At 43.2% G+C, this 27,738-nt stretch overlaps 1 protein-coding gene across 5 annotated transcripts in view; it reads left to right on the top strand.

Annotated features, from left to right (window-relative positions):
- The first annotated feature begins 6,435 nt into the window (after positions 1 to 6,435).
- ILDR2 (immunoglobulin like domain containing receptor 2) overlaps positions 6,436 to 27,738 on the top strand; it is a 42,029-nt gene continuing 20,726 nt past the window's right edge. For 2 of the 5 annotated variants that reach the window (XM_081001512.1, XM_081001515.1), the window contains exons 1-3: positions 6,438 to 6,963; positions 15,072 to 15,404; positions 16,274 to 16,393. In XM_081001512.1, the coding sequence (XP_080857638.1) occupies positions 6,918 to 6,963; positions 15,072 to 15,404; positions 16,274 to 16,393 (499 nt within the window). In that variant the 5' untranslated portion in view covers positions 6,438 to 6,917. Of the gene's footprint in view, positions 6,964 to 13,282; positions 13,339 to 15,071; positions 15,405 to 16,273; positions 16,394 to 27,738 lie in introns of all 5 variants that reach the window. The other 3 variants (XM_081001513.1, XM_081001516.1, XM_081001514.1) reach the window with 2 other exon arrangements.

Below are 27,738 nucleotides of genomic sequence, written 5' to 3' on the forward strand. Positions count from 1 at the left end.
TATCTATCTATATCTATATAAGTAACCTTTCATGTCTCTGGTGAGGAGGAAGTCTAGTCAATGTAAATTTATGCAGCAATACATCTGTTAGTCTGACTCTTGTTTTTATTTTTATCTGTAACCCAGTACCCACACAGTACAGATGGGCTTTGCATAGTGAACACCGTAGTCAGAATTTCCAGCAGTTTTTTATGGTGAATGTTAACAAGTTGGGCTCAAGCTGTACCAATGCTGCAGAATCTCTTGTTGTGCATTAGCATTGCTAGTTGCCTCAGCGCATCAGAAAAGTGCAAGCTGAAGCCATAATTGTTAGGTGCAATGTAATGGCATCATACAAAGCTGTTATGTAGAACAAAGTACAACAGAGGCAAGACCGGGTATGAGTCACTTCCTAAGGATATTTTTGGCCATCATGCAAAACCTATGCTAGGTATGTTACAGATGAGTTTTCTTAATTCCTCATCATTTGCCAATGTAATTGTCATACATAGTGCCCCCAATGCATATCTTTGCAGTTTCCCATTTGAACTGGGCACAGTAGGACTCACCCCTAAATTAAATGAAGTCCAAGAATGCATAGTGGGCTACATTTGCTCAAGTTTATACCTTATTATTCCAACACATCCCTCCCGCTCTTCTCTTTCTCTGCTGTTTCCCATCATACCCTATATTGCTTATATTTACTTCAATATTCTAGAGGCAGGACCTACTGTTAATAGGTCTGTAAAGTGCAGTGTACATTGATGGTGCCTTATCAATACAAGTATAACAAAACCAGATATGTTGATGCAGAGCAGAGATTGAACACTTACAACCCTATCCTGTATATTGTAGTGTTAAAATAGATAATCTAAATTTGAAGGCTTGCTGTGCCCTCCGTAACAGTGGCAGCTATTCTGAAAATATTATCAGGCTGTGCATCTCTGCCAGGAGAAGGATGCTATCCATGCTCTCAGAATGGCTACCACTGAGCCCTGGATTGCACCAGTACATGGTAGTCAGCATTAAGCTGTCCTTATTCAGAAGCACCTCTACGACTCATTACCTCAGCAGCATGTTAAGAACCCTGAAGGAAAAAGACATGCAGGCACACATGAACACATGCAGACAGATTGTACCCACTTTCCTGAGCCTTATGGAAAGGAAAGGCTTCAGACTATAAATTGACTAGATTCAGCCAAGAACAAAAATATTTGTCATGAGGCAAAGTAAGTACCGTAAGTGCTTCAGCAGCAATTTGTTGTGAATGTGCTAGTGATGAAAGAGAGATTCCAATGTGGAGTGCTAGCAGAGGAAAGCTTTTATAGTGTATGGCAGTCTTAAAGAAACTGACTGAACAATATGAAGTCACTGCAGTATTAAATGGTGCTTTTTGTGACATGCTGGCCTTTAGCAAATATAATGAAGCAATTTAGCAGCAACTATTTGTTGAATGCTGCCTCACGTCTCAAAAAGCTATAGAAATCACAGTTTCTATGGAAATTGCTACAAGGTAAATCCAGAGTGTGAGCTGTAGGGATGTGCAGACAAAGACAAAGGAATAGTGAATCAAATAAAGATTCAAGGGGAAGATTTTAAGTAAGGGGATGTATACCCTACCATTTTCTTGCAGCTCAAACTGCCATTTTCTTATACCTGACAGAGCGTAGCCAAGGACAAGTTGCTTGTGCCCCTATGCTCCTAATATTTGCAGACATGCAGGTGATGTGTTGATGCTGGGCCACCCTGTGCCATCATTCCCCCACATTTTGAATCACATTCTTTGATGCCTTGTATCCTTCTTTTTAGCTTCCTGCCATGTGGGAACTTTAGAAAAGGAAAGTGCAACATATGGAGACAGCTTATATGGAAGCCTGATTATGCAGATAGCGGGTGTCCATGTAAAGATGTCAGGAGTCAGCAGCATGTTGGGGGGGGGGGAGAAAAACATGACTATAGTGAGAAGAAATTAGTGATAGAGATTAAAGCTGGTAAATTAGGGGGAAAGGAAGAATAACTGGGCAGAAGAACAGCTTTTATGGTCTGTAGCATCACTTTGATAGCATTGTATTACTTTTGCTCTTGCAGATTGCTAGGACACTATTACAAAAAGGGCATCACCAGTTCAAAACCATTTGCTCACAGAAGTCCCAGTTTTGTTTTGGTATTGAATTTAGTGTGATATTCTTTCTCAACTCATTCTAAGACAACCTTCACCAGCTTTGTGGCCTCCAGAAGTTTTGCACTACAACTTCCATTAGCCTTGGCCACCTCAAGAGTACTAGCTGGGCCTGATGGGAGTTGTAGTCCAAAACATCTAAAAGGCACCAGGTTGGCAAAGGCTAGACTAAGGTATTTCCAACAGTTGATTTATATATTTTATTGGACTAACAGGAGTTTGTTTACTAAAAAGTATCAGTGTCTAATTGGAATGTGTTACACACCAGGACAATCATGCCCTTTCCTGTATCAGCCAAATATAAATCCTTTTAAGTCAGTTAAGAACTGCAATTGGTGACTGGGATGGGATCAGAGAGATTCAAAATTAAACTCCATTATACAATGCAGGCTTGTGCTGAATAATGCAAAACTGTTCTTCTTGGCCCATAGTGGATTATACGTGCACCACTAAATAATTGGCCCATAACTGAGAGAGAGGTTTTACAACAACTTGTTTTTTCCCTACTGAAAATTAAAAAGAAGAAGAAATATATCACTGTAAAGAGGGGGAAAACACTTAAACCCTCCCTAATTTAAGAAAAATATTGTTTGAGCTGCCTGGAGTGTAACTGAGACAGTACAAACACAAGAGTGTTTGTCTGGTAGATTTCACCCTCGTCTTGGGACAGAGTCCTATCAGATCAACAGAAAAGAATCTCTGTTCTGTAGTATCACTGAAGGTCCATAGAATGGGGCCATACAGAAGCAAAAAGTATGCAATATGGTATTGCTCTTCCGTTGGCCCATTCAAATGCTTTTTCAAACAATGGAAAGGCCCACAAGTATACAGATAAACAGACATACAAATAAACAGGTGGTGACAGCTGTTGGCTGGGAAGTAGAGCTATGAGACAGGTTAGCACTCCGCTTCCTGACCTAAGTCAGAAACCAAAACAACAGGACTGGGGGAAATGGTGTGTCAGGAAGGTGCTTGTTCTGTTCCCCACAAAAATGACAGGTTCATACCTCCATAGGGAGGCTTATGGAACTCTGGTTTTCAAATTAATTTTTAAGCTGAGCAATCAGCATGAATGTCAGAAAGGAGGAGAAGGAGGCCAAAGGTCTATTCTGTTCTGTGGTTTGAGATACTAGGAGAATTAAATTGTTTGTTGTGCTTAGCACACAGAGCCTAACTAATAATAAACTCAGAACACAGGGGTATTTTAAAGTGAGAATAAATCAGCATTGCACACAGAACAATACCACTTCCTTGAATTGAGAATATCTTTCCTGAGCGATGAGTCAAACTTTATTTTCAAGAAAGGTGGTCTTTGCCAAGTTTGCTTGCCAGTACTGGAGGGAAAAAATAAATACAGAAAACATTAACCAAATACTTGTGTTTAGAATTTGGGAAAACTTCTGCAGATTTGTTCCAACAAGGAGCTACGAGTTAGAATTTGCTGCTTAACAAATAGTTGAAATAAGCAGAAAAAAGGAATATTTAATTCCGTATCTTTGTGTTGTGAAGACTTGACTCTCTTCTATACAGAACTTCACAGATAATATTTTATGCATAAAATAAGGAATCAGTCCTCAGCTGGTGCAAATCAGTCTAACTCCATTCTTATCATGAAATGTGTTACTGTGGTGCCATGATTCATGCCTCTGATGGGAAAGCGAAGGGGTTGCATACATGTGGTATTGTGGTAGGTGAACTGCATAGTGGAATTTGTAGTTAAAGGCATAAAATGGATCTGGGAGGAATGGCAAAGAAAGGGCAAGGCTGAAGTGTTTGGAGAACAGCAGAGTTTAGCTTTAGGCTGCATACACATCACAGTACTGTTTACTCTGGCTCCAGTGCAACATCCACTGTCTGAAGCCAAGTACACATGACGTTAGCCACAATCCATGTATCCTGTAGCTTCTTGAGAAATCCTGTTGATTGATGGACTTTTCCTCAAACCAGCTTCCATCTGATTTGAAAACGTAAGCCACAGCCTAATGATTTGTGCCTTTGTGCCAGCAGATCCCTACAATCTTCAGAGAAGGTCCTGCTGACTATACTGAAATTAGTGGGGTGTCTGTGTCATCACAAAAGAGGGTCTTCTGTGTTGTGGCACCTAACATCTGAAATACACACTTGGGAAATTGGGGATATATTAACTATGAAAACCTTTCTGTTTAGAGAAGCTTACCCTGACTGCAGATTTTTTTGATCACATATTGATAAGTTTTTGCTTATTGGTATTTTACTATGAAATTTTAATTATTTTTTTAATTGTGTGCTACTTTGATGTGTTTATTTTTTGCATTTTTCATCTGTAAACTGCTTGATTGATTATATTAAGTGCTGTATAAATATATAACAAAGGATTCATTTAACACAGTTATCTACTAAGCAGCAACAGTACCATTATTCCCTCCCTAGGTTTGAAACCAACTGCTTAACTAGCTGACTGATTTCTGTTACTCTTTTTCTTCTACAATGACAGCTGTCTCATTCCACTGCTTACTTGACAGATGCTACAAAAGATGAAAGTTTAATACAGCACTTTCATGTTGAGCATTTGCAGATATTACGATTAACAATTCATGGAAAATATTTCATAGTTTATGCCTTGTGCAACCTCAGACCATATCCACAAGGTAGGTCACAGTTGCACACCTTTTATAGGGAAGGAATGGAGGCTGAACTCAAGGCAGGCCACATAAACAATCCATTACTAAGATGGGATTTTATCCCACGTGCCTTAGATCCAAAACAAGTTGGATGTAGACCATCAATGGACCACTTGCCGTATTTGACACTTTTCTTATAAATACATTGTTATAGAAATATGTTTTAGTCACAGAAGCTTTGTGGGTGTATCTCTGTTCTGCCAGCAGAGGGGGAATGAAGGCAGAAAAGGGCAGTGATTTGGGGAAGAGCAAGGAAGGCAAAAATCTATGGTTGAAGCCCTTTAGTAAAGTGCATGGCAACAGCAGCTTTAAGTAACATGTGATTTAGCAACCCCTCAATCTATCATTTAATAGTTATTCAGTGAGCCAGAAATTTTCTGTGGGTTGAATCCAGACTTAATCATGCACCAAGTAAACCCATTGAAATCAAAGGAATTACCGTATTTTTTGCTCTATAAGACTCACTTTTTCCCTCCTAAAAAGTAAGGGGAAATGTGTGTGCGTCTTGTGGCGCGAATGCATGCTGCGCAGCTATCCCAGAAGCCAGAACAGCAAGAGGGATTGCTGCTTTCACTGCACAGCGATCCCTCTTGCTGTTCTGGCTTCTGAGATTCAGAATATTTTTTTTCTTGTTTTCCTCCTCCAAAAACTAGGTGCGTCTTGTGGTCTGGTGCGTCTTATGGAGCGAAAAATACGGTAAGTTAGCAACTTAAGTATGATCAAATAGCAGTTGGTAGAGCATGAGACTCTTAATCTCAGGGTTGTGGGTTCAAGCCTCACATTGGGTGAAAGATCCATGCAGTGCAGGGGGTTGGACTAGATGATCCTTGTGGTCCCTTCCAGCTCTACAGTTCTATTATTCTAAGGCTGGATCCAAGCCTGATAATTTAATTGTTAGTGGTAGTACCTGTTTGTGCCTGGAAAAAATTCAATTTAGCTCAGACTTAGGCTGAGGTAACTATTGCCATTCCTATTTTGTAGTTGATAAGTGCAATGCCATTTAGAATGGGAGAGGTGTTCTGTGCAAGTATTTCGTGTGCCTTGATCACTGCTGGAATAGTCTAGAAAGTTCAAATCACATATATTTTATATTTGCGCACTATCTTCTTTAGAATTGTGTAAATATAAAATCATTGATATATAGTTATTTGAATGCATACCAAAACCACTCCTGCTAAATTCTGCAATAACACAAAGAGATTTTGCCATTAGCTTCAGTGAAATGAGATAAGGGGAGTGGGGGGAGAATAAGAGATAAGATAGAACAGGGGGATAAAAGCCTGCACTGTTCTATTGCTAGCTATAACGTGAAAACCGTAAAAAACTATACATAAGAAACTATTGGAAGAGGAGTTTTAACTAATGGTGTTTGGCTATCTTGTCCCTGCACCTGTGGATGGATATACAGTATATATATCTGCACCAGCGAAGGATTAATGCATCCGGTGCTGAGCATTTATATGTGTTTTCTCTGCATGGCTAGGAAGATCCCTTTTCAGGTTTGGGACCACATGCCCCTTCTTTCCCCTCAGCTTCGTTGGTACACATTCATAGATCCGGCTGCTTGTTCTCACTAGCCTTTCAGTTACTACACTCGGTCGTTAAATATGAAGACTGCCCAGTGTGATGAACTCTCTCCAGTTCCTGGACAGCTTCAATGGGCAGCCATGTGATTTAGAAACTCCTGCAGCCTCGGAATTCTGGTTGCGGGGGGGGGAGGGGGAGGAGAAGACTTAAAACCTTGGAAGTTTTCAGCCCATTGTCAATCCGAGCTTGGTTTGAGGACTACAGCTGTCTAACGGTGATTCCCCCCGCCACCGTCTTGCCTGAGATGCATAAATTACGTCGCAGGGAGCAGAATTCCCGAAGGAGGGCAGTGCAGCCCCCCTCCCCCTAGCAGAGTGGTAGCTCCCATTCAGAACTCTCTGTCTATTCACACGCTGAGTTATGTGGCGGAAGACCCGCAGATAACGGGAAAGAACACTTGAGGTGCCAGCCGCTTCGTAGCGGGGAGCCTCATTTTTTACTTTCCTGGCTCCAGTTTCTCCACCTCTCTCCCCTTCCTTTCCTTTTCCTTTCTGGAGGGACAGACCACGAAGATGGATGGAGTCTTACTAGGCTGGACTGCTTTGCTGTGGCTAACAGGTAAGGGATTTCATGGGGATCAATAACTTTTTGGATTCCCAAAGGAGTTGCCTGCCTTCTCTCCCTCTCCCTCCCCCCCCCCCCCAGCTCTGTGTGTGTCGTGTTGCAGCAGGTTTCAAGCTTGTTCAGCAAGTGGGAGGCACGGAAGGGAGGGGGGGGGTTAGAAATGTCGAACAAATAGTAAACAGCGTGTTTGATTGAGGTGCCCGTTATCGGTGTTGTAGGCAATAAACTGCTCCACACCCCCGCAGCGTATCTCTTTCTAAAGGGGAAAAATGATCTTTACTTTACCCCCCCCGCCCCCACTTTTCCTCCCAAATCTCTTTCGTCCTGATCTGATTCAGAAGCAGGCGAGCTCTGCCTGGGTGTGGGTTTTTAGCGTGGCTGTCTTTCCCCCCAGGGTGCCACCCCTGGATTTCTTTGAAGTTAGTTGGATGTGGGGAAAAACCATCTTTTGGAAATGTATTGGGGCATCGGAATTGGCAAGGTACAGCTGCAGGTTTTTGTGGCTCCCAGGCAAAGCTCTCTGCTTGCAGATGTCCTGCACAGACAGATTGATAATTAAGGCAGAGTCATTATTACAGTACTGTACTCTCTTCGGTTCTGAATCACTAACAGATTAATGTCCCAATTTCACTCATACACATGCATTATTATTTTTTTGGAGGGGGTGTTCTTCTCTTTTTCCATAGATTGATAGGGTTAAATGGGCAGCTTTCCCATCAAGCGATTGGAATCTCTTCCCTGGCTACATGTGCCAAACATGCCCCCAGGACCACTTCTGTAGCTGGGTGTGTGTGTAGAAGAAACATCCAAATGTCAGCATCCAAGCAACCCTTAGCTTATGATGCTCATTTTTCTAGCTCCCCCCACCCCCAGTTCCTTAGGTCCTGGAGGGTCCCAGGCCACCATTTCCCCTAGCAGAGTTGCTTGCAGAGAATTTGTTCAACTGAGGTTTCTAGTCTAGGGAGCTATGTGGCTATCCTCCCCTTGAGCTTGCTAATACCACCCACCCCACAAGCTTGCTACCCACCCTGGTCTGAATCCTAAACATGCCCTATGTAGAAGAGTTTTCTGTTTCTTCCTTTCTAGCATATCTGCCTGCTGTACTGAAAACAGAGCCCAAATCCTTCATCTCCATCATTTGGGGCCTGAAGTTTGCTGGTTTACTAACCATTCTGGGCTCACTTCCACACCTTGCCTTTCCTGAGCCACTGCAGCTCATTAACCCAGCCATCCCATTTCTGGATTGCTGCAACGTCCGCATGCCAGCTGGAGCCAAAGAGGCCTTGCTTGAGTTTTCAGACCACAAGGATAGCCTGCACCAAGGGATACCAAGAATTGGGACACTAAAGCAAGCACTGAGTAACTCACTAGTCACCAGGGATCCTGTCCATGGCATTGCACAGCACAACATAGCACAGCACATGCATGAACTAGGCTGGCTGGAGTCAGAATGCTGTTTTTGCTTCCTGCAAAAATCAGGCAGAAGTTATGGGTGATGATGGGGCTGTCTGTGTGTTGACCAGCAGGTTATGGTGGTGGCACTCATGTGGGTCCTTAAGCCTCTCTTTGGTCACAAGGAAATGCCCAGTTTTGCTGACTGTTAATGCCCATCATGTCTGTTGAAATTTTGGGAGAACAGGCCAGCCCCAGAGATTGTGTATGTGTGTGCTGAGGTCTAGCCTAAGTGAAAAGGCTAAGATGACGTTTTGCCATTGGAAAACACAGATTGTATTGGTTGGATTAGCAGTTCTGCTTGCTCAGGGGAAAAGAGTGTCATTTCCTCTTTCTTCATGGAAAAGTAGTTGCTTACTTTGGTCAGGAGAACTTCCTCAGAAAAAAAGAATTCATTGCTGCTATTTCCTGTAAGGTTATTTTGGCAGCAGCTAGCTTTGCTTCTCGCATATCTCTTTCTCCAGGTTGTTTTCTGTGGAAAATTATTGCATTCAAAGCAGTGTGCAGAGACTTCCATATTTATGGTTACCTACAGTAAAATAGATACTTGCATAATTTTCACACATGACGGTGTATGCAAACATACACAGTTGCTTTCCTTCATCCATGCAGAAATGGTGCCCTGTATGAAGATGCCCTCAGGTAATCCTCTGCTAATGTATGAATGGGGAGAGGGGAGGGAAATCCCAGGAATATGTGTCAGATGAGTATTTCTATGAGTGTCATCAGTTCACTTTTACAAGGTACTGAGGAGGATGTTGCCTTGGTGCTAAGCTACAGAAGATTCAAGGAATTGCCGCTTTGCAGTATTGAATTTGCACAAATAGATTATGGGAAGAAGCACAGGAAGCAAACTTGAGGGATTTGGCTGTTCCTACTCACTTTTGTATGCACAACAGCCAGCAACCCATTGTAAGAATGGTTCTTTCTTGCACCCTATTAAGAAAGGCGGGAAGGAGGTGGGTTTATGGCTTTTCTGTGGCTAAACAAAACCAGACTGGGATAGCTCAGTTGGTAGAGCATGAAACTCTTAATCTCTGGGTTGTGGGTTCAAGCCCCACGTTGGGCAAAAGATTCCTGCATTGCAGGGGGTTGGACTAGATGACTCTTGTGGTCCCTTCCAGCTCTACAGTTCTCTGATTCAGGCATACAATATAATGTTGCCTACCTTGCTGCTTCTGCAGAGAGGTCGTTTGGGGAGAGGGCTATAGCTTAGTGGTAGTGTGCTTGCCTTGCACGCAGAAGGTCACAGGTTCAATCCCTGGCATCTCCAGGTAGGGCTGGGAAAGGCTTCCTTCCTGAAACGCTGGAGAGATGCTGACATTCAATGTAAACAATATTGAGCTAGATGAACCAGAGGGTCCGATTTGGTTTAAGGCAGCTTTCTATGTTTCTGGGAGGGAGACTTTTCTTGCATGTAGTCTCTAGCGTTCTCTTTCATTTCAGTATTGGAACCAAACTAGATGTGATGTTGTTCACACAGTTAGTAATTTAATGAGTCTTTTTAAACCCTTGGTGATAAGAAACACTTACTGGATCAAGTCAGCTTTGGGGTCAGATGTGTGCTGGGACAGCCATAAAAACAAAAAAAACCTGAGGGAATGGTGTTAAGCATGACACTGTTTGCACATAATTTTTTTTACACCATCCCTAAGAGCTTTCCTTTTTCAGTAAAATGATATAGTTGCAAAGAGGTTATTGGGGTCTGTAATACCCCACAATGTGAAGCACATAACACCAAAAGAACAGTTGACAGTTTTATTTTATAATTGACAGTTTTATTTTATGTAAAATATTTTCTTAGTCATTCCAAAAGGAGTAGAATTATTCTCAAAAGCTGTAAGAATAAAACATAATATTTTTCACTAGGCTCAGGAAGTGGGTCCCTGCTATGCAGCAGGGCAATTCACACTTTATCATGATTGAGGAATGCCTGGAACATAGGATTGTAGAAGGTTGGCAGATAGTTTATGAATTTTCAGCACTGTAAGGTGTGCATTTGACCCAAAACATAGATGAAAGCTTAAAATATAAATAAATTTATAAAATGTGATAGGGAGCAATGTTATTATTTTATTGCATTACAATTTGTGTAAATTATATTTTATATGGATACTCTACTTGAAAGTTGTCGAAACCTACAACTAGTACAGTGGAGCTTAAGAGGGCAATAGAGGGACATGATAAGAAATCGGAGAAGGTAAATTGTGGGGAGGGGGAGGCAGAGAAAGTTGAAGTAACCAACAGAGAAACTTAAGAGTCATTTCACAAATTGTGTGTGGACTCCTCCTGATGATTGCAGCACCAGAGTGCATTTCTTTACAGAGTTATTTCACCAGGCTGAGAATGTCTGCAAGCCTCACCTGCTGTATGATCTCAGGCCCTGCAGAAGATAATGCTGCCTACAACCTCAAAAACAATGCTGACTTATACAGAATCTTTTGTCGTAGTCATCATGAACAAGTCATATGACATATGGGAGCCTGAGAGCCAGCTTTCCAACACCACATTTTATATGCCCTGCCATTATCCTTGGGCCCCACTGAGGAATTCCCCCAAAGTACTGAATAAATTTCCTATAGAAGTGCAGGAGTAAATCTATGCAAAAACACCACAGGAGCCTTGATTTAGATAAGTAATACCACAACATTGCCAACATTTTAATGGCTGGTTTAGAACAAAGCTTCCTACCATCAGCTCCTCTACAGAGCTTCTATTGAGAACATTTTCAGTGTCTGCACTCACATAGGAAGAAATCTTTTGAGAAAGTTCACAATTCCATTCAGTAATTTCCTCCTCTCCATTAACTTAAGCCTGGAACACTTCACCAGGAGGTTCTTTTCCTGGGTTTGCAGTACCAGGAATACCCTTTGGCGTTTGTAGGGGCTAGGGCAAAGCACACTGTTTATCTGCTCCAGCCTTAATCTCCCCTCTGCCCCCTCGCTCTTCTCCATGAGGTTTGTGTCCTCTTCCTGGTGTTTATTCTTGTTTTTTGCTGCCCCTTTGGCAGTGACAGTACCAATGTGGCTCTGTGCCTCTCATCAACTCTCTCCATGTCTTGTTCTAGGAAGGGTGGAAGTAGAGAGCTTTGTTGTGTGGGCAGAAGCTGGCAGGGCTGGCCAGGCAGTGGGGCTGCCAGCGGTGGCCATTGGTATGTGGGGGACAAATCCCAGGGTAGTTGCCCAATTTGCTGCTCTTTGGATAATCCTGTACTGTACAGTTCAGTCATGCAAGGGACATATAAGCACCACCTTAAACCAAGAAACTAATTCACCTCTGTGCATTCCTGCAAGGTTCTAGTTTCCATCTACAACATATCACATGCTGCATTGTCTGCAGGCAGGGCCTAAAGTGTTTGTTTCAAACAGAGACCAACACTTGCAAAATTTAGCTCTGTCTTTCTTCAAAAATAATTCTTAGCTGGGGAAGTCAAGAAGCAGATTAGATAGGCAAAACTAACATTTCTGAGCCACCTATTGCAGGAACGTCCCAGCAGAAAAATTAACAGAACACCATGTATTGTCATCTGTAGGTCTCAGCTTTCCCAGTACACCATCTTGGGTCCATAGCCCATTCAAAACGATTATCCTTGTCTAGAGTGGTAGGCCTCTTCTAGCTTACAGATAGCTCATCAGTCTAAAGCAGAGGTTTTCAACCTTTTTGAAAGGCTCCATTTACCAACTACATTCTTCCTGTGGCTCCCCTGTGAGGAAACATGCTCCAAGCCTGAGAAGCCCAGTTATGTTGCCCCTTGCCTGCAGAGCAGGCAGCCCCTCACCCCTTTTCAAACACCCTCCCTTGTGGAGTGTTCCCTCGGCCTCCTCTCCCCTTCTCTTTCCTTAGGAGTCCTCTGGGCAGCCACCCTCCTGCCCCAAAGAGAGGTGCCTCCTCACGCCGACTCACTTGCTTGCTTACTCCGAGGCTGCTTCAGCTTCTGGCAACCAGCACCCCCTGGCCAGCCCCAAATACACCATTGGTCTGGGGAGCTTGTAGTCAGGGCTGCTGCAACAAACAGCCACACAAACCTTTGAGTGGCAAAGACACGAGAGGGCATGGGGGGGGGGGAGAAAAGAGGGAAGGAGACCAGTGTTGCCCGCAGTACCCCTAACCATCATTCAAGGCACGCCAGTTGAACACCGCTAATCTAAAGTAATTGCTCCCTAGTGAAAAAAGACACCCTAACATAACATACAAATATGGTATGGTGCTTCATGTCATTGGTATCAGGTGCAGGCTTTGCTTTTTAGTTTTCTGATTTCGGCATCTCTAGGAGTTGGAAGTTTTCAATATAAACTTGTACAGCCTCATTAAAAAAAGGGCAACGCTTCTATGGGCAAAATAAGGGCTCAAAAAGCTATGACTAATGTGCATGTTACTCTTGCTCCTATCCTGTGCACTGATTTCTGTTATCTCCATTGCACAGAAACTGCTGTTGCCAAAGCCAACAACTTATTTTTTCCTAAATTTAATTCCTCTTATCTTCATCGGTTTAGAGTGGATGCATGCAGTCAGGTTCTCCTCTGATTGTTACAATTATCATGTTAAGAGTCTGGTGTTTTGAAGCTTCCATTATATGTTTGTTCACCTCAGGAATTCAGTGAATGCAGGTAGTAGTCATCAGTAAATGAAAGGTTAGCCTTTAAAGAGACTAACATTGAACATGACATTTAAAAACTCTGTAGGCCCACTGAATCTTCACTTGAGCTTCTTGTTTTCTTTGCTCACATCAGTTCCCCAGTTCTACTTTTTGTATTAACTTCCCTCCTGTATTTTGTCAGTTCCTGAACACACTCTGTTCATACTAATATTATAATTGGTTTTTCTTTCTTTATTTCAAATCTACTCCTACAATCTCTGCAAGCAATTCCTCATCCCTTCTCACCATGAGGAGGAATCTCACCTTTCTTCTTCTGAACTGTGAGCTTGTTCTTTGCGTTGCCTTATTTAGACTTGTAAATATTTCAGGAACAGAGGGCTCATTTGTGAAAAGTCATGTATGCATTAGTGGTGCCTTAGATGCTTTTAAAGCCATAGCTTTGCCAATGGTGCAGATTAATGTGGGGGTGGCTCAAGTGATATTGCTTGCATTGTCCAGCTGTTCCCTTAGATGTATGTAAGGGCAACACATTGTCTTTCAACCAGCCCTTTTTGCATTGTGAAAATTTGCCCTATAATAAAGAGGGATAATGCGGAAGCTGTTGATGGAGTTCCATTCGTGTAATTAATTCCCATACATTATCTTTGGGGTCTGCTGTGCCAGCATAGAATGCAGCTGTTCTATCACTTGGAGAAAATGTATTGTTAGATTATCAGAAATGTTTATTTCCACTGATTGCTAATGGCTGAACAACTTGTTCCTTTCTCCCTTACTCTCATCCTTCCACCTGGATGATTTTTGGTTAGTTCACAGGCTATTAGTAGCAGTTTCGACAGCACCTGCCCCCACAACCTGTTTCAGTTTTCAGTGTGGTTTGACACTGCTGCCACTTTTAAAACATTAACCGGGTTTTGTGATTGTATAGAGATTTCTTTTTTTAAAAAAATATTCTTTATCTTTGGGGATCTCTGAAATTAAGAGGAAGAATATAAATATAAGCATATAAATATGCTATGATATTCAGCAGCTAGTTATGCTAGGATTAAATATAAAGGGTAGTATCCCAAAAAGTTCTACTCAGGGGAGACCCCTTGCAATTAATGGAGCTAAACTAGTTGTGTTCATCAGTTTAAGTGGGTCCACTCAGTAGGATTAAGATTGAACACAATCCAGGGTGTGAAATTTCCCCAAGCCTGTAGAGTTAGGTTTAGACTTTTTTTTTATTTATTAACTTCATTTATGACCGGATTCCACACAATTTTCATTATTATTTAAAGGCTTCAGCATTTTATCCCATTTATTTAAGTGAGAATAAACATGTTAACTACTTTGGAAATAGTGTATGGACCAGGCTTTTTAGTTCCTTGGAAGCTTGTAATACCTTTCCCCATAATAAATCTGTAAGTTTTTCCACATAGCTATTTACATCAACTTCGGAAGTTTAGCAAAATCAAAGTCTGAACTGCAAGGCAATTCTTCAGCCAACAAAAGTGTCCAAAATACATATACTAGGGAAGGGGTGTAAAAAAAAATGCACATATAAGTGAAACTAACAGACAAAAATGCACTGTATTAGGGGAAATTGCCGTGCAAAAATTCGTACCTTAGGATAAATTTGCACTAAAATGCTGGTGAATTTTCATGTGGGCTAAAAAAACAATGCAAACTCACATGGAGAACTGAACTTATGGTAAGACTGGAAAGATGATAACCAAAAATTCAAAGTGACATTTTCAACCATCCCTAGTGAAAGCTTTTGATGTTCCTGTGGCTGCAGCAGAGGTGAATTGGAGAGCACGTGAGGCCAAGTTTTGCTGCGGCTTGTTCCTGTCATGACAAACTGCAGTTTACCTTGATGTCTGAACCAGCTCAGTATAGTTTTGATGCATTAAATAGCACTATTGCCTTGCTGCCAGTATTTCTCTAGCACATTTTCTTCTTAGCACCAAAAGCAGATGGCAATCTCCTGTATAACATTCTGTCTTGATCAGAACCACTGAACAGATGGTTGATACCTCACAAATCAATAACGTTCATACTTTTTGTCTTGTAGCTGTGACTGAAGGGCTTCAGGTCATGGTGCCGGAAAAGAAAAAGGTGGCCATGCTCTTTCAGTCTGTCGTGCTTCGATGCCACTTTTCAACTTCTTCCACACAACCAGCTGTGGTGCAGTGGAAGTTCAAATCATATTGCCAAGACCGCATGGGAGAAGCTCTGGGAGTGGTCTCTGCAGGCTTACAGGCTGTGAGCAAGAGGAACCTGGAATGGGATCCATATTTGGACTGCGTGGACAGCAGAAGAACGGTCCGCATTGTGGCTTCCAAGCAGGGCCCATCGGTCACAGTTGGAGAATTCTACAAGGGAAGAGATGTCACCATTCTCCATGGTAACTGCCTGCCTAGCAGTTTATTAATTATGGGAAAGCTTCTTTGGCTATTATGAATGGTAGAAAATTACATCAGTTTTTTGGATCTCTCTTACGAGGATCAGTGTGCTTATTTATTATAGGCATGTATATTCCACTCTCCAGGCATATTCCCAGGGCAGTTTACATTTAAAAAACCTGCGAAACAATTAAAGTACAAATTTCAATAAAACATAAAAACTAACAAGGCAGAGAGATCTTAGATGTAAAAACATCTAGTGGCAGTGTAAAACACTAAGCAAAAATTAAGTTGTAAAAACCTTGGTAAAATAGAAGATCTTTTTCTTCGTGTGTGTTGTTGAGGTGTATGTCCCTTCCTATAGAAATAAAAATTATTCACAATCACTTTGCATTGCATGAAGGCTTTCTTGTGATCTGGAACCCTGACCACCCAGATCCTAGATTCCAAAGAAGCCATTGCATGTTCAGCTATATGTGAAGGCCCCCTCCCTACAGATGTTTGTGTTGTATATGTGGATTGGGGCAGGAGCCTGTGATGTGAATGGGGCTATACCTTGCTTCCGTGTTGAAGGGCATGGGAACAAATGGCCTTGTGAGATAAGTTTTATATGTGTCCTACTTTCATTGTGGAAAAGACAATCTGGTGTGTTCCTCAGTAAATAGGAATTTGGTCTCCTGGATCCAAATCACTGTCCAGTGGAGTTTGCTGGCTCTCTGGAGTGCACTGTGGCTCACTGGAGTGTGCTTATTTCTCTAAGGAAGAAAAATGCACTCCTGCCAGTAACAACTGTTAGTGAAAGCCTTGTTTTTATTCCTTCACCTTTTCTCTGTGTTTCTGACTCTACTATTTCTCTTACATTGTTTTTCAGATGCAGACCTCCACATTGGAAAACTGATGTGGGGAGACAGTGGGTTGTATTACTGCCTCATTATCACACCTGATGATGTGGAGGGCAAGACGGAAGAGTCAGTGGAGCTGCTTGTTCTGGGTGAGCTATGTTCTCAGTGTACTTTTCCATTCAACACAGCCTACTTCTCTACTAATTTCTATGTACTTATCTAAGGTCACATCCACGCCATACATTTAAAGCACTGTTATACCATCTGGTTCCTACCAAAGAGTCCTGGGAAATGTAGTTTGTTAAAGGTGCTGAGAGTTGTTAGGAGATCCCCTATGCCCCTTGTAGAGCTACAATTGCCAGAGTTCTCTGGGAAGAGGGAGCTATTGGTAAACCACTCTGGGAATTGTTTTTAAATGCATGACATTAGTCTATACGTGAAAAGATTTGCAACATTTCCTGGGTGTCCTTCTCTGGTCTTTCTGTTCCTTGCATTGTTGCTTTGTGTCAGAGTGAAGCTGATCTAAAGAGATACAAGCCAGTATTGTTTTGCAATCACTACGCACTGTTGTAAGGCAACATGTAACAAAGGATGGAGAGTGCCAGATTCTTTCCTCCTAAATTTAAATGATAAAGTTCCACGGAAGCAGTATTCCAAGATCAGTGTTTACTTAAATGATCGGATCCTGTTTTCTTTGAAACTCCAGATGGCTCACATTAAAACAAAAATAAGTGCATAATTTAAAATACTTTTACACTAAACGTTGCAGTGCCAACATGCACAATGAATTTCATTAATATAGCCTACAAGTTAAAAACACAGCTTTTGCATTGTTTTCAAAATTTAAACAGCTGTCTAAAATTCTTAGAAAAATTGGGCAGAGAAATAACAATTGTTCAAAAAAAAAATTAAAAAACAATAACACCCCCCTGAAATGGTGGGATTGGTGTAAATGGTTTGCCAGGTATCCTATTGCCCTTTTCTTCAAACTACAATGCAAAATGGCAACCCTGGAAGCAGCAGAAGGGAACTTTGGGGCAAATTTCTACAGCATGAACTGTGCAAATCCAACTTCAGTGGTGCCTGATCAGTTCCCAGATGTTTTCAGCAGATTCACTGTGGATGTCATATGTTGGTTCTATCAGCCACAAGTCACTTGTAGGACCCAAAGGTCACCTTCTGCTGCAAGGAGTCCTTCTGTTTCATGAGTGGAAGGGTAACTTTTGGATTCGACAGTCTCCATTAGATCCACTTCACAGACTACTGTTAATACGTCTGCAGATAATTTTGGCTCAACTCTATTTTAAACCATCATGTGGGAGGTCAGAAATAACCAGATGTAAACATGGGTGGACCTGAAGTGCTGTGGTGTTTGGACATCTGATGCGCTTCCGTTTGTCCCACTGGGTGGCCGGCAGGGGAAAAGGAGAGCAGCAAAAGAGGAAGAGTAGGAGCATGTCTCAGAGAAGGCAAAGGCAAGGTTCAAAGAGGCCCTGCTATATTCAGAAAGAAGGAAGAAAGGTCAGGTTCAGCCCAGTGCTGAGCCACACTGGAGTTCAGGAAAGAGGGGAAACTAGTTGAGGGACTTGAGGGGTTATCTGGGAGATTATGATGATGAAGAGAGATTATGTTTGTGTCACTTAGCGATACCCTGTGATGAACAAAGTCTTGGACGAGAGAGAGAGAGAGAGAGAGAGAGAGGGAGAGAGAAAGACAGAAAAGGATCACATACTCCAAAATAAGAAGCTGGCTAGGCCTCTGAGGGCTTTCCTATTTATTGAAAGTTTCCTGTTTCTGGCACCCCTGATGAGATAAAACCTGCCGCGCCAATACTGACTCCCTCCTCAAGCATGTTCATTTAGCATGTATGCTCTTTGTACCCATTTGCACAGGTGCCCTCCAGAAATCCCAAATTGGCCATGTTAGTTGGTAGGAGGTTCCCCTCTGCTTCTGCTCTCACAATCCTAAAACTTGAGGTTGCTCAATGAAATCAGTTGGCACAAGATGTAGCGCATGTCACACACAATGTATATAAAGTGTGGTAATGGCCTGGGGTTTAGATGGGATTACATAAATATCAGCGTAGTAGGAGTGAGTAGGGCTATCAAAGGATGTTAGTCATAATGGCTAAGACTGCAGTCCCGGGGCCAAGTACAACTAAATTCAGTTTGGCTTATTTCTACGTAAACATGCATAGGATTGCGTATAATTGGAACTTCCACTTCAGAAGCAGTTTATGTTAGTTTCTGTTTCCTCACTGAGCAGCTGCTTGCAGTCACAGGACTGTTTACATTCCAGAGTCCAGATACTGTTGGATACTCACAGGAAAGGGAGACGGGATGTGACGTTACTGGTTTCTTGTTTCCTTTGTTTCTTTCGTTTCTTTTGTTCAGTTGCTCTCTGCTTCTCATAGAGAGAACATGTATATTTCTTTGCTCTCTGCATAGCTTAGTAATAAAGCATGGCGAGTAGCCCATACTATCCCATCCTTCCGTTGTGGACTTTGTTGTTTTAATGCTCTGCTGGGTGGGCTCAAAGAAGATGGGCCATATCAGCTCGGATTACCGGAGCTGAAATTCCAATATTTTTAACACCAGTTGTTATAGGGGAGGGCAGCATCAGGGGTCTCTATGCCCTGCTTTGGGCTTCTCAGAAGCAAATGATTGGCTCCAACTTGGTCTGATCCAAGACCAGAAACATATGCTACTTATATTCTTGTATGTGTGCATAATACATTATAAAAATGCATATTTTTTTGTTTTTTGTTTTTGCACACCCAGTAGTATTTCATTGCCAATGCTTAGCATTCTTCTCATCATTCAAAGGAGAAAACAAACACTTAGAAACGAGCATTTGTTTGTCGTTCTGTAGCTTCTTGGGACATTTAAACCCCATCCCACTATTAATGAACTGTAGAAAAGGCTTAGATAAAATATCTTAGTTCTTGGAGAGTCAGAGTGAGAGGCTTTTGTTTTTCTGTTTGCTGATATTCAGATGGGAGGCTTATTCCCTTAGAGGGGGATGCAAAACTAGAACAGGAAAGGGATTAGGGGCTGCCTATAAATTATGCAACACCTTGGGGGCTGCCTTATCCCCTGGACTTATGTGAGAAGGGTAGCTTTTTATGCGGCAAAAGTAAAGTACTTGAAAATCATGAAATATGGGTTATTTAGGAGCAAGTAGATGTTTATGGGTCATCCTACATAACTGAGATAACTTAAAACATTCCTACTTCACTAGCCTGTTGACAAATTTATTTCAAAAGTTTTATTTGCTCATTCTGTGCAATATTTCTTAAAACTGTAGAAGTAGAAAATAACTAATCATACAGACAGAGCAACATCTGAATCTTTCCGATTGAGGCAGGAAACACATATATTCTGATTTAGATATATAAAAGTGAGCATGCAGTTTCACAAGATTTTTCATAAGTGCATTTGTAGCAAACCAAGACTTTATCAAAAGGTTGCTCACTGGCATTACACTGCTTGCGTATGATGGTTATACTGTACGTCTTTTTGTTAATCAAATATCTGACACAATTAAGTACATTTCTCTGTCACTTTCCTATCCCAGAAGTCTTGTTTTTTGTTTTATAAAGTAGATATGTTGTGACAGGATGCTTTAATCCATTTTAATTGCAGAAACCTAAATTTCTGGCATGTTATTTAAATCCCTCCTGCAAAATACTGACAGTTTGGAGGTGGCCAGAATATCTCTCCCCCCCCCCTTAGGACAAGAAATGGGAAGATTCCCTACCATCAGATTTCAGAAAGGATCGTTTTGTCATCACCAGCTATGGAAATACACCTTCTTACTTTATCAGTTCATGCCTCCTGTCTGTGTATGTGTTGATGGGATATGTTTACAATCACATTGTTGGAAAGGACACCAAGGGTCATCTAGTCCAACCCCCCGCAATGCAGTAATTTCAACTAAATCATACATGACAGGTGGCCATCCAACTTCTGCTTAAAAACCTCCAAGGAAAGAGAGCCCACTGCCTCTCATGGAAGCCTGCTCCACTGTTGAAGAGCTCGTACTGTCAGAAAGTTCTTCCTGATATTTATCCAGAATCTCCTTTCTTGTAACTTTGAATCCATTGGTTTGGGTCCTAGCCTCCAGAGCAGGAAAAAACAAACTTGCTTCATCTTCCATGTGACAACCCTATAGGATAGAATAAAATAGCTGCAAGCAGAGTGGGTGAAAAGCCTCTGTGGAGAGGAAAGTCTGACTCCACGTGAGGTGAGGGCCCTGCTGGATGACATGCTACTTTAGGTCAGTTTTAGTGATCTCTTCTGCCTCAGCAAAAATGCATTAGACAAGGTGATATGGATGCAAAAGTTAGAGGAATCCTTCAAGTGAATTTCTACTTAAAATATGATAAAGATATGATAGTTAAAAGAACCACTGATTTTATAATGTTTTGCTGAAAAGCTGCCAATCGTATATCAGCAACTACAGTGGTACCTTGGGTTACAGATGCTTCAGATTACATACGCTTCAGGTTACAGACTCCACTAACCCAGAAATATTACCTTGGGTTAAGAACTTTGCTTCAGGATAAGAACAGAAATCGCACGACGGCGGCGCAGCGGCAGTAGCAGGAGGCCCCATTTGTTAAAGTGGTACCTCAGGTTAAGAACAGTTTCAGGTTAAGAACGGACCTCAAGAACTAATTAAGTTCTTAACCTGCGGTACCACTGTACTTGTGATTAAAACAGGTGTTGGTATCTTTGATATGTTGTGGGATGCTGTTATCCCACAACATAGTCCACTGAAATGCTAAACTGCAGATTAGCAACTGGCACTCTCTGGAGAGTAGATGTCTTATCACATCCCCTGTCACCAAAGCAGAAGTGAAGACTTGTGTGGAGGAAGTGGTAGTTTGGGGAAGAAGGCTTCACAGCAGACACTCTTGTTGCCTGCTCCCTCAGAGTTATAGGCCTATTATCTGATCCTGTGGTTGCCAAATCAATAGTGGTGGTCTGAGTATGATCAGACAGAGGAAGTAAGACTGGGTGAAGAAACTGCTTTTCAAGCAGCTGCAATGAATAGCGTCTGAGGTCGCTTCTACACAGACTCTTTTCTGTGGAACTGCCATCCTCTACCCATTTACTTTTTATAGAGAATTCCAGATGATGTTGCTAAATAAATGCAGTCAAATATTTTCTTTGTTGTCTACCCTCCCGTATTTCTTTCAGACTTGATTTGTGGCGGTGGGCTTCTTTCCCTTTTTGCAGCAACATGTAATTGCAGCACCAGCTGTTCTAGTGTGAACAGGCAAAGTGCTATTGAAGCTTTTGGGGGCTCCTGTCCCTATAATTAAAAGTGCCTTGTTTGCAGGTCCTGCCCATATTATTGCTTCATGTTGATCCTGACTGGGAGATTAGTGATGAATAGCAGGCGTAGCACCAACAGCCAGCCAGGGGCTCAGTAGGGTCCTTCATTGGCCTAACCCAGCTGCCTGCTGCTGGGTCCTTTGGTGGCCGAAGAGCAGAGAGCGGGTAGCAGTACTACTCTTGAATGGAAGCTGAACTTGGCTGTCCAATCTCAATAGGCCAGGGACAGGCATTGCGCTTGGAGGAAGTTAAGATGGTGGGCAGCCACTGTGGGTGGGAGCTGAGTTTGCCTGCCATTTGAAAGTGGTGTCACCACACACTCACTGATAAAGGAGCTGTCCAAGCAGGAAGGATGTATGTAAAGAGCGTTTCTCCTCATGGCATGGCTTCTCCCTGCCCCTTCTTTCACTTGCACTAGGGACTTCTGGCGCTGCTTATGTTGCTCACAAACATACCTACTGCCAACACCTGCCTCGCAGTTGGCCCCAAACCCCCTCCCACACAGCTTGCCACCAAAAACCCTCTCAACCCCTCACAGCTCCCTAACCCCATCCCTTTTTGCTTCTGTCGCTGTTGCCACTGTGGGGCAGGGAGGGGAATGAAGGAGAGAAAGTTGAGAAGGTGGTGATGGCAGCAGGACAAAGTGGAGAGCAACTTTCTCCCCTTCATTCCCCTCCCCTCCCCTCCCCACACCAGTGGTGATGGCAGCAACAACAGGAGGAATCTGGGAAGAACTTCCTGGGCCACCTGCCTGCCAGACCACACTGGTCTGTTTGCTCACCCTGCCTCCCTGTGGTGTCTGTCTGCCCTCCCTCTTCTTCCTACCCCAGTCTGGCAGGAAGTGCATGGAAAGGCCTGCCTTGCCACCTGTCTGCCTGCTCTCTTCTTCGTTGTTTATTTGTTCAGCAGCGTGATGACGGAAAGTGCAAATGTAGTATATAGAGAAAAATGGCCTGAGGGGAAAGGGTTAGGCACTCCTTCCTCTGCTCCTTCTCCAGTCAGATACCTAATCCCTGACCCCTTATTGCCTTTCAGTAACAATAAAAAGCCATTGGGAGACTGGTCATGTGTTTCTCAGAGTTTCATTAGTTTGGCCAATTCAGAACAAAGGACTCTGGCTCTTTGCCAAGAGCATGGTGTGACACACAGCCTAAATCTCTGCTTTATATGAGGGGCCAAGGTCCCACCATCCTGCTGCAGGCTTGACTCCTGACACCTATAAACAAATCAGTAAGCAAACAGTGGGTGGTATTCATTGGGTGGTATTAAAAGTAATGGACCTGACTTTGCCATGTTGATTAATTTCAATGGACCTGCTCTGAGTAAAACTTAACAGAATAGCACACATAGTAGTAATATGAAAAGGGTAGAACAAAGTAACTCCTTATTTATTTTTTGTCATGATCTGTGAATGCCTGTTTCTGATGGAGTGGTAGTTCCCATCTGCATCTTCAGTGTGCTGTAACTCCCCCCTCCCCTTTCTGCCTCAAGCCCACATGGCACTGGTAGCAGCCTTTGAGTCTCCTCTGCCCAGTCCTACTCCCCTCTTTTAATGCTATTTAGAAGTGGTGCTTGTTGTCCAAAGATTTCCCCATCATTCCTTCTCACTCGCCAGCCTCCGCCACATGCTGCTAACAAAGGATACCGGCACAATTCAAAGGCCTCCGTTACTAAGGTTTCTATGGTAACAGCCTGCTTGGCGGTCTCTGTTGCCTGTTAAAACTTTGATCTCTGCAAATAGCTGCTGCTGTTCTTCCCTTGATTGACAAAACAAGAAAGAGAGGGATGGGCAGAAAAGAAGAAGTTTATTTCTAGCAGAGGGAGGAAAGAGGAATTCATTACATGGTCACACTCTCCCAATAAATCTCTCAGTGGCTTCCTGGATGCCCCTCTGATTTACAAGAGACGCGTTTCCTCTCTACAACTTTTTTATGCTGTTATGGGATCATGCCTAAATGTTGAGGCCCAACAAGTGCTATGGTTTTGCCAAATAGCCACACGTTGCCACCGCTAGAAGAACAATAGTTCCTTTTTCCCATTAGAGAGCTGCAGAACCAGACTGCTGTAATCCAATATGTCCAAAAACAATGTTATCATAAATTCCTATTCTGTGCTTAGCTGCACTTGCTATTTTACTGTGTTTACATTTGCATGTTTTCACCCCCTCACATTGACCATCCATGGTGTTTTTTCAACCTTTTTTGTGTGTCTTGTCTCATAGGATGTTTCCCTTTTTCCATAACCTACTTACCTCTTGTCTCATTTATTTATTTTTCCTTTGTCAAAATTTTACAACTTCTCTTCATCCTTCCCCATATTTGAGTTTGCCCTTCTGATTTATTCCCCTGCCATTTGGATCAGTATATCTTTCCTTTGCTTTAACACTGTAACTCACTTCCCCGTATCTGCTCTTTTCTCTGCTTTGTACATGCTATGCCAAATCAGTGCCTGCTCCTTCTCTGTAGACTTTGCTGCCCACTCCTTGCAACTTGATTATGTGTCTGGCTCAAACTTCCGTTGATGGTTTAAGAGGCAGCAGGTGCATTTAGGGAAACGGCAGAGAGGCAGCTGCTGGATGTACTTATACAAAAGGTATAATCAGCAGTGCAGCGGGAATAGAGACAATGACAGCATGTCCTAGATTTTCTTTTTATTATTGAAACAAGGACAAATTTGCCATTTGGAAATAACCATCTGGGACAATCCTAATAAACTGGGCCATCTAGTCAGCCTAGCAGTAGGATAGTTGCTATGAGTTACTGACACATGAAAACAGGAGGGCTTGGAGCCCGCACAGATAAAAATATGTTTATGGGGAGGTGAAATACACTGAAATCTATGCTACTGTTGCAATTGATTTATCAAATGTCTGCAGTTCCCTTTCCAGCAAGAAATAGCAATAATAAACAGGAAGCCAAGATGGATGATCTGTTATCTGGATCGCTTAATATGCTATTTTCCCCTGCCAGTTTGTTCCTTCTCTGTACTCTCCTGCTTTTGATTTTGAATTGAGTTTGGCACCTCCACTAAGTGCCAGACTCAGATCTATTCCCAGTGTACAATTACGAGAATAGGTGAATAAATGTCCTTCCTTACCTTTGTACAGGAATGAAGGTTTGCTCAGGTCACGGTTTAACCTGAGGAAGTTATCTCTTAAAGAAGATGGTCATGAGGGGAGGGTTTGACTGCCTCTTTTAGAGGAAGGTACAACCACCCCAAGCGTCTTTTAATTACACCAATGTCAGTTTCTGCTCTCACATGGTTTGGGGGCAGAGGAAGAAAAGAGAGAGACAGAGATCTCAATTACTAATTTCCTCTCATTTTTTTTCTGGAATGCAGTGGGCAAGCAATGATGCAATGCAGGTGTCCCATGAAAAAGTGAGTGTACAAAGGATGGCAATTTCAGAGGAAAGGGTCAGAAGCAACTTTGGTGGCTAGAGCAGTGGTTGCCACTGTGGCACCTTTGGCTACATCTGCACCTGCAGAGGCCTGTTCAGCGGTTGCTGAACAGCTTGGTAGGTTTCTGGATGAAACATCGGCTCTGGATCCATTCCAGTCTGGCTTCCGCGCTGGTCATGGGACCAAGACGGCTCTGGTCGCCCTAACAGATGATCTCCGCAGGCAGCTGGATCGAGGCGGGTCGGGGCTGCTGATTCTTCTAGACCTGTCAGCAGCCTTCGACATGGTTGATCACGAACTCCTGGACCACCGCCTTGCCGACGTGGGGATCCAGGGCACAGTCCTTCAATGACTGCGCTCGTTTCTCTCTGGTCGGGGACAGAGGGTGGCGCTTGGGGGTGAATTGTCATCCCGCCACTCCTTGGTGTGTGGAGTGCCTCAGGGTGCGATACTCTCCCCGATGCTTTTTAACATCTTTATGCGCCCCCTCGCCCAGCTTGTCTGGAGTTTTGGGCTGGGTTGCCATCAGTATGCCGATGACACCCAACTCTATCTGTTGATGGATGGCCATCCTGACTCGGCCCCAGACACACTGACCAGATGTTTGGAAGCTGTGGCTGGATGGTTACGTGGAAGCCGGTTGAAGTTAAATCCTTCGAAGACAGAGGTCCTCTGGCTGGGACGGGACGATATGGGATTGGGGGGGCAACTCCCATCTCTTGCGGGGGTGCAATTAGTGCCAGCACCGTCCGTTAAGAGTTTGGGTGTAATCTTCGATACCTCCCTCTCTATGGAGGCGCAGATTACAGCTATAACAAAGGCGGCATTTTTTCATCTCCGCCAAGCTAAGCAGTTGGCCCCTTATCTCTCTCGCCCTGACCTAGCCACTGTGATCCACGCGACGGTCACCTCCAGACTGGATTATTGTAACTCGCTCTACGTGGGGCTGCCCTTGAGACTGACCCAGAAACTCCAGCGGGTGCAGAATGCCGCGGCGAGACTCCTTATGGGGTCTTCGCTGCGAGATCACATTCATCCGGTACTATACCAGCTGCACTGGCTCCCGGTGGAGTACAGGATCAGGTTTAAGGTGCTGGTTTTAACCTTTAAAGCCCTATACGGCCTAGGACCCTCATACCTACGGGACCGCCTCTCCTGGTATGCCCCACAGAGGAACCTACGGTCTGCAAATAAAAACATCCTGAAGGTCCCAGGCCTCAGAGAGGTTAGGCTGGCCTCAACTAGAGCCAGGGCTTTCTCGGCTGCGGCTCCAATCTGGTGGAACGCTCTGTCACAAGAGACTAGGGCCCTGCGGGACCTGACATCTTTCCGCAAGGCCTGCAAGACAGAGTTTTTCCACCAGGCCTTTGGTCAGGGCCCAGCCTGACTCCCTCCTCTGGCAACCTGCACAGAACTTTGCTTAACGGTTGCCATTAATTTGATTTTAATTAATTTTTATAATGAAATGTTTTAGAATGTTGGATTATTTGATTGTTTGATTATTTGTTTGTTGTTAGCCGCCCTGAGCCTGGCTTTGGCTGGGGAGGGCGGGATATAAATAAAATTTATTATTATTATTATTATTATTATTATTTTCTGGTGCCCGTAGGGTCTCCTTTGCCTGCTGAAATTAGATTTGAAAGAGGCATTCTGTTGCAGCCAATAGATTAGGTTGCAGTGTGTGCTTGGTTGCAATGCGCATGTGAGACCTATGGCAGACTCCCCATTTTGCAAATGTACCCCTGGACGTACCCAAAAATGTTGGTGGCCCCTTGGCTGGAAGCCTGAATGCTCATGCTCTCATTCTGCATCACTGGGGTTGGGAAGCAAATAGCAACTGAATGTTGGCAGTGGAATAGACTTGTGTGTTTCCTCAAGCAGATTGCTAAAACCAAAACCTTTAAGAATATTAGAGCTGCATCTTGGCAGCCCTTGTGTATTTGTTGACTGTACGCTTCAAATTTCTATTCCCCCCCCCCGCAAAAAAATATAGTCCCATTTTGTGTCGTATCTGCCTTGCGCCTGGATTATCAAATTTCTAAATGTGCAAAATGTCTCAATTTTCTGCCTGAAAATTTCCAAGAGGTATTCAGACCTTTTCCTTCCTCACCCAGTGTGTTCTTTTGTCCTCATTCGTTATATATTTTTGGTTCACTTGTTGCTCATCCCTGTGGGAGGAAAGTTGGCCTTCAATTAGCAAGCATTCATGACAGGCCCATGTGTTACCTCCCCCCTACCGTTGCTGTGGTTACCACTGGTATGAACAAGAGCGGCTGGGTCAGCTGTAGTGTTTTTCAGCAGCCTACTTAACAGCCGGTATTAAAAACTAGGATCAGGGGGAGGTTCTGTGAAGGGGGGTGGAATTACGCAGCATTGGGAAGAGCGGTTATCTTTGAATTAATGCAGCTTGTGTAAAAGGAGGGGGGAATCAAAATGCTGAAAGGTGGGCGATAGCACAGTTATTTAGTGCTGTTTAATTTCTCTTGGAATATTCAAGTCATCAGGTTCAGACCTAGGCATGGCCTCTGCCCCGCCTCCACCTCACCCCCGTGCTTTGAACTAGCCCCCAAGGAGAGAGCTTAGTGAATTCCTTTAGAGATTGAATTCTTCACATTAGACAGGGTGGTGGGCAGGAGGGAAGGGCAAGAAGAAATCTGTGAGACGAGAACAAAACACACACAGTCTTTGGGCGGGTGTGTGTGCTTTGTCTGAAGTGTATGCTGTATTCTGGAATCTGGCTGTAAACCGTTCTG

Source organism: Podarcis pityusensis (assembly GCF_964106645.2).
Source record: "Podarcis pityusensis genome assembly, chromosome: 4".
In the NCBI taxonomy this organism is placed as follows: Eukaryota; Metazoa; Chordata; class Lepidosauria; order Squamata; family Lacertidae; genus Podarcis; species Podarcis pityusensis.